Here is a 7,055-nt window from a genome sequence, read left to right on the forward strand (position 1 = left end):
GGGGACATCCTGCTGTCCCAGTCCTGTGGATAATTTGTACTTCCAAACAGGAATTTTCCAAGGTAGATTCCCACTACTTGATAGAGAATCTCTGAGAGAGCCAATGTGCGAACACAGGGGCCTACATTTCCCTGGAAGTACACACCATGCAATCATTTACATCTGCACAAAAAAAAAAAAAGCTCTAAAAAGCTGATTTTGAGATCAAATGCTATCTTGCCTCTCCCTTGCAAGGTGTCCATGGTAGCACAGACTGCAGGGCACCACAAGCAGGCCCAAGAGCTCCCTTACAGCACACACCAGACCTACCAAACTCTTCCTGATTATACCCAGCCACATCATTTCACTAAAATGCTGTTCATGCGGACAAGTCTTGTTCATCCGTTTTTCCTGCAGGTACAAACCGAATTCTGCTCCCCTTTGCATCACATTCAGTGCACGGAGGCTGAAGAGCGTTACCTGCCAAAACACGGTGGATGCCAAGGTCTGGTTGGGCAAGAGAAGACCAACGACCTGCAAGAGAAGAGAGGTTCTTACTAACAAAAACACTATTGGCTTCTCCTTGGTGTTCTTGTGGGCACAAAAACAGCAAGTTCACTCCTATTGACATAATTATGTCAACAATATTTAATTAAATAATTAAATTACCTTCATTTCTGGGTTTGTATCATGGTGAGTGGCCATATATGCTATCCACAGATTAGTACATTAAACTACAATCACTTGTTAAATCCAGGTATTTCTAGAATATAGCTCAAATGTTGCATTAATGAAAGAGTTCAAAATTGTTTCTATTGGCAGTGAAGGTTTTTCTTTTTTTTTTTCATATTTTAATTTGGCACATTCACTGCTCCAAGCCTAGGAAAGAAATCATATTTGAACATCTGAAGACAGGAGTGCCACCTGGAAGCACATGTGCTCCTGTTTGGGAGTCTGAATTTTGTTTTAAGATAAGGGGATTGTTGATGTGTCATAGTCAGAGCTGCGAAGACTCCTGCTGGGGCTATGAGCAGGTTGATATGGGTATCAACCAAAAAGGCTTTTAAGCAGCCTGTGCTGCACATCTGGCCAGAGGTGAGATCCCCACGGCTCCGCCAGGTCACCCTTTGCAGCATCGGGGACCACGCGCTCACGTGCTGCCTGCACAGAAAGTCCTTGAGACATGTCACAAAATGCAGTATAGACCTGCTCCCTAATCTTTAACGGCCCCCAAGTCTTTTCCACCAGCGAATATTCAACCTGCCCTCTCCTGCCTTGCTTTGTGGCCATGTTTCCTCTTAAAAAGCACGAAATTGAAGAGGAGAGAGATGCCAAGCACAGGGACTGTCACGGATGAACCTGTGCACACATCTCCGGAGGAGAAGTTCCCCACTAAGAACGGGTCAGACGTGATGATTCTCACTCCTGTTGTATTATCCCCCACAAACTCCCTGCACTACTGATAGTTTCCAAAGAAGACGGCCTTCATGTAACAAAATGACATGTGTCTTTGTTAAAGGTATAAAAAGAAAGGCCAAATAATGCATTTTAACTAAAAATAGATTTCTTTTTTGGGGCACTCAGGGAAAAATGTGGATAGAAGTTATCTCTGTTGCACATCAGGGCAGAAAGGTCATGAGACTTGGCTCTGAAGCAGCTGCTTTAGCTCAATTCCTGCAGCAGCCAAGAGCAAAGTAAACGTCCCTGCTGCAGCTGGGCCACAGAGAGGGACAAGCGATCTCTGCACATCTGCAGCAGCATCCGTTGAAGAGGAGGCAACTTCTACACTCACAGACTTAACAGAGAAATAACAACAAACAAAAGGGTAAAGGGGTTGGGAGGCCTGATTTAATTCACATCTTCTCCCCTTCCTCCTCCAGCTTTTCCTCCTACAGCCCTTCTCGAAGTTGCAGCTACTTGGTGCGCTGGCTGAACGCCAACGCGGGCGCCTTGCGCTAATTTACCGCTCCCATTCAGCGTGCCGATCTGGCCACTAATTACAGATCTGCTGGTCTCGGCCAGGCCAATTCAACGGGCGATGCTCCTCCTCGCCCCAGCTCTGCCTCCGGCCCCGGAGGCCGCCGGGCTAATGAGACTCGGGAGGAGAGGGAAGGCTGCCGGCAGCGACTACGTTGTCAGCTGAAGCTCCGCACGGGAGAAAATACAAGAGGAAAATAAATAAATAAAAGAGCACCCAAAATCTGTATGACTGAAAGAGGCACGTTTAAATGCAAACTCTCCATATGTGCAAGAGTCTGTCAAGAAATGTACAGTTTCACTTTTAATTACTGTCAGGGGAAAAAATAACTAAGAAGGAAAACAAAATAAAAAAAAAAGCTCCTAAACACTAGAAAAGTAGCGACTATGAAATTTAATTGCCTATTAGGTGTGAATGGCCAGTCGTGTCCAAAGAGGCAGGGCTGAACACCTGAAGGGATGTACTGAGGAGCGCTCAGTACATCAGTGCTGGGAGCTCTCGTCTCACAGCCCCGATCGGGCCTCGTGTCTCAGAGACGCCAGGTTAAGGCTGACGTGGGGCCTCTCTGAGCCTTCGGAAGTCCAAGCGAGGCCTCCTGAATTCCCGGAGGACCAAGGCTAGAAATTTGCTTCGCTCCTTTGTTACTGGGTGTGTTTTAAATGACATTCCTTGCAGGAGGCTGCCGGGACAGTGGGAGCTCCCGGGTTCCTGCAGCGCAAACCCCGTAACACGGCTGCTGCTTTTCCACCCCGCTTGCGAAGCCCTTCAATATGGGGCAGCTTCTCCTCATGTATAAAAATGTCCGTGGAAAGGAGTTCACCCAAAACTGTGGATTACTTCCGTGCTTCAGATCACCACAAGCCCCAGACACGGTGCTGGGGCGCTCGAGGGAGTGATCACAGGCAAGAATAAACGTGGTGCAACCACAGGCGTGTCGCTTAGGGCAAAAAAGAAGCGACTGTGTCAGCACCACCTCGATCTCTCACCCCAGGAGCTGAACTACATTCAACCACTTTGCATTAGCCATAGGGCAAAGCAACAGGACCGCGCGCTGCCTGATGGGCAGCCAGTAAATGCATAATTTGCCCTGTTTTAGGCAAAAACAAATCCAGGGTGCTCTAGGAGACCCCGAGAAGAAAGGACAAGGACCTCAGCCCAGCAAAGCCCCCCGAGATGGTTCAGTCAGAGCAAACCCAGGCACATTAAGCCTCTCTTGAGGAAATCCCATCCCCCTATGTTAAATGTAAGACTCAAACTGTTTTTATGCTAGAGCAGGCTGCCAATTTTGTCACTAAATTTCACAGATCGATTGGCATAAATGTTACATTTTAATTTTAACATTTGAAACGTTTGGTTTCTTTTTTTTTTCTTTTTTTTTTTTTTTAAATGACAAGAGGTTCCAGTTTATCCTTTACAGCTAGTGAAATTGGGCTCATCTGACAGCTCTCGGCTCCTCTGACAGCTCTGGATTTGGGCCGAATTCATTGTCAATTTGATCGTTAACTCATTTTTGTTTAACCTTTTCTTTTTAAAAGGCCCCATACAAAGCTACCATCAAAATGTTATGTACAACAACAAATAGCAACAGTCGTGGTGATTTCTGCTTTTAGTCTTTAGCAACCCTGTTATCCCCATTTTGGAAAGGATCGTTACCTTTAGGTAAGCCCTGTGCCCCGGGCCGTTGGGTTTAGAAAGATTAAATTTAGTGGGTTTTGCTATTTTCTAACAAAAACAAACTAAAAATGTATGTAGAAATAAATCTGTATAAAGCACCCATGGTTTTAATTAACAAAAGAGAAAGCACATCAGTGACCTCAGGATGCTCATGCTCTCTAGGTTTGTCACATTTGGGAAGTGACTCTTAAAACAGGCAAAGGGGCGGAGAAAAAAACCCCCAAGATTAATCCCAGAGTTGCAAAAGCTGCATTTTGTAGGCAGGGAGCTCAGCTTGGATTTCCCTTTGCAAAACGGAAATAAAAAGCTGGAGAGGTTATTTAAAAAAAACAACCAGGCGGAGCGCATGTACGCGCTGGGGGAATAATGTCGAATAGGCAAATAACTCCCAGCACAAGGCCCAGGTCCACAGGGTGTATTCGGCACAGCGTGCACAGGGACGGTGCCAGCCCCGGGGGGATCTGTCACCACGTGGCCACGGGGCATGGGGCGAGCTCGGCGCGGGCGCCCAAGGGTGCCATTCCCGTACGAGGCACCGCGAGGCCGGCAGGGATGCTCAAGTACTTACAATGGGTGTTCCGAAGGGAATGTAACCTGGAAAAATGGGAAAATAGAAAAGAAAAAAAAAAACAAAAAGAAGAGAGAGAGAGGAAGAGAGAAAGATGCATTATAGTACACGCATTTTGGGGGTGAAAGAGATCCCAGCTGAGCACGCTGCTGGGCTAGGGCACGAGGCACGCGGGGCAGGGCAGAACGGCCCCTGGGGCTCTGCCAAATGTCCTTGTCACCCTCTTTTTTTGGCTTGTGCACCAGGAGGTGCCCCCAAGCCCCCCCAAGCCCTGCGGCCGTCGCGAGGACTCAACTGACCTGGTGGCTCCCTGCCACCGAGGGGGATCCTGCCCCCCTTCCCCGCTCGCACAATCTGTTCCCTCCCCGCGCCAGCTCTGCTGCTCGCAGACTCTCCAACAAGCTACCCGGGAGAAAACGACCTGGTTCCTCTTCCCCTCTTCTTGCTGGACCCCATCTCCAACAGGGAAGCGCTCGGGAAGTGGTCTGGGAAGCTGCAGGGTCCGTGTTTAGGAGCAGGAGGATGTCACCATGCATGAGACCTCCCTCCTCCACCGCCCTTGCTCCATTGGCAACTCCAAGAATGGCTTTATATTTATAAATATTTATATTTATATAAATGGTAACCTATTTATTTCTGGGTGAGCACAAAAAGCAGCAGGGCACACAGCCTTTGGAGAAAGTACATTTGCATCCAGGCAAAATAGAGGAGAGAGGAACTCTTTTAGTCCTACTGGCAGAAATAAGTAAAGTTTGCTACAATAATGAGCCCAAATCTTAATGACTACCACAAAAATAGATAGATAAATTCAAAGGCTTCACATTTCCCCTTCCCCGCTGAAGACTGTCAATTCTTATGCTACCTATAAAACATTTTCACGACTTCCATTAGAAGTCTCAGAGTATTTTACCACCATTCCCAAATTAAGCCTTACAGCACCAATTGAGTCAGAAAGGGCAAAGACCTCAGAGGAAGAAAGGATTTTTAAAAGTTTAAAACAAGGCAGATAAGGAGTGGGTCCTGGCTTTTCCCTCCTGCACCTTGCCCTTAAAGTTACTCCAAAGACCTGGAGAACGGAGTCCATTAACCCTGCTACTTTTCCCATAGACATGCAAGAACGGTCCTGCCAAGAGGAGAATGGGTTAAGAGGCGATGGTTCAATTCTCTCTGCCTTATTTAGGGCAGTCTCCAGAGGGGAAGGAGCATGGCCAAGGCCAATTCGTGGTCACCTGCAGCTGATCTGGCCAGGGTTCCTCCCCGCTGTGGCTACCACGTGCCACCGTGCACTGAGAAATGGGGCTCATCCTCCTCCCTGGACTGCGAAGCACTAAGGTGCTCACTGAGCACCAAGCGTCTTCCTTTGCAAAGCCAAAATGACCACTACAGTGACGCAGACCTCGCAGATGCTGGCAGGGGCATCAGCTTGGAGCCACTTCGAAATATCCAAGGGACAAGAAAACACTAAGCACTGGCATCTCTCAGGTGTTTAGGGTGCTAATTCTCCTTGCTTTTTGTTTGGCGTTTGAACTGGTTGGTGATCTTAGCCAAAAAGGAATGCAAAAGCAGGGGGAAAAAAAAAGGCAACGTTTCCTACAGGTCTTGCAGCATGTTGAGTGCTTCGCTGCCGCGGCTCCACCGTACCTGACATCCTGAAAGGCATGAAGATGGTCTCGTTGTGTCGGGATGGATGATGGCCTGTAAAACAGTCAGCAAATAGAGCCGGAGTGAAGGCACAGCAACAGTTGGCAATCGGAGAGGAGAGGAGAGGAGAGGAGAGGAGAGGAGAGGAGAGGAGAGGAGAGGAGAGGAGAGGAGAGGAGAGGAGAGGAGAGGAGAGGAGAGGAGAGGAGAGGAGGCCGTCGTGCCTTGGCAGGGCATGGCAGCAGCTCCCCTCGTGTTGAGCGCCCACCAAAGCCAGCTATTGTGCAGTAGGCGCCACAAAAGCTGCTCCAGCTTCTGGTTCCCCTGTCTCTTTTAAGGATGCTTGACATAATTCAGTCTGAGTGCCTACCAACATGAAAGAGAGAAGCATCTCTTGCTTGGCAGCATAACATCCCTCCAGGCCACCCACTGTTGTGCCTGAGCTCAAGCAGGAAAATGCAGCTCGAGAAGGAGGGAAAAGGGGGAATATGGGGCAGGGTTGGCTCCTCTGGTGGGGACAAGGGTGTAAATCAGTGCAAACCCCTCGGGCCACCAGGGCCCTCTCACCCTGGGTCGGAACCACGAGCATTGCCAGCGCTTGCTGCCCAAGGAAGCAGCAGACCCAAGGCCTGGCCACCACAGGGCTGAGTTGTGGTTGTGCAGTCCCAAGATTCCCCAAACATTATTTACGTTTCCACAGTAAAAACAAGTCGTTCTTCCTAGAAAATTCACGACATGCCTTTTGGGAAGGCAGCCCATTTAACTTTATTAAAAATGATGGGTTCTAGCATCACTTCCACTAATTCTATCACCATATCTTTCTCTGAGCACAGTGAATATGTGAATGCACAGTGAATGCACCACAACCAAGAGGGAAATATTTCCCCCATCTGCAGACGTTTGCAGATATGGGTCCACATGTGAATCTGGCATAACCTGGCAGGCCAGGGGGAAAAACGGATCCCTGAGTGATCTGGAAGCACAGAGGAGAGAAGCGTCTCCTTGAAGAACCATCAAACCGTCTCTAGAATACTGGAGCCCGGAAATATCTTGACTAGATAAGAAGGAGAAAAAATGGAGAGATTGAAATATGTTAATGCAAAAAGAAAAATCAGAATTGTAGCTTGAAACAGTGTTCTTTGCATATGTATGTCCTGTGGTAAGACAGAGCAGCAACGGACAAATCCAGGAACGCAGAAGGGGACAGCGCTGTTC

The 7,055-nt window shown here is 48.2% G+C and overlaps 1 protein-coding gene across 1 annotated transcript in view; it reads right to left on the reverse strand.

The window, feature by feature from the left end:
• The window catches only part of LOC148590491 (sideroflexin-5), a 54,571-nt gene extending 48,680 nt beyond the window's left edge, over window positions 1-5,891 (reverse strand). Inside the window, exons 1-3 of the mRNA XM_088538985.1 lie at window positions 5,841-5,891; window positions 4,200-4,225; window positions 460-513 (exon numbers count right to left, since the gene is read on the reverse strand). Of these exons, the coding sequence (XP_088395111.1) occupies window positions 460-513; window positions 4,200-4,225; window positions 5,841-5,859 (99 nt within the window). The 5' untranslated portion in view covers window positions 5,860-5,891. The remainder of the gene's footprint in view (window positions 1-459; window positions 514-4,199; window positions 4,226-5,840) is intronic.
• Window positions 5,892-7,055: the final 1,164 nt, after the last annotated feature.

This window comes from Tinamus guttatus, unplaced genomic scaffold, assembly GCF_059628265.1.
Source record: "Tinamus guttatus ecotype Peru unplaced genomic scaffold, ASM5962826v1 Tinamus_guttatus_pri_ptg001312l, whole genome shotgun sequence".
In the NCBI taxonomy this organism is placed as follows: domain Eukaryota; kingdom Metazoa; phylum Chordata; class Aves; order Tinamiformes; family Tinamidae; genus Tinamus; species Tinamus guttatus.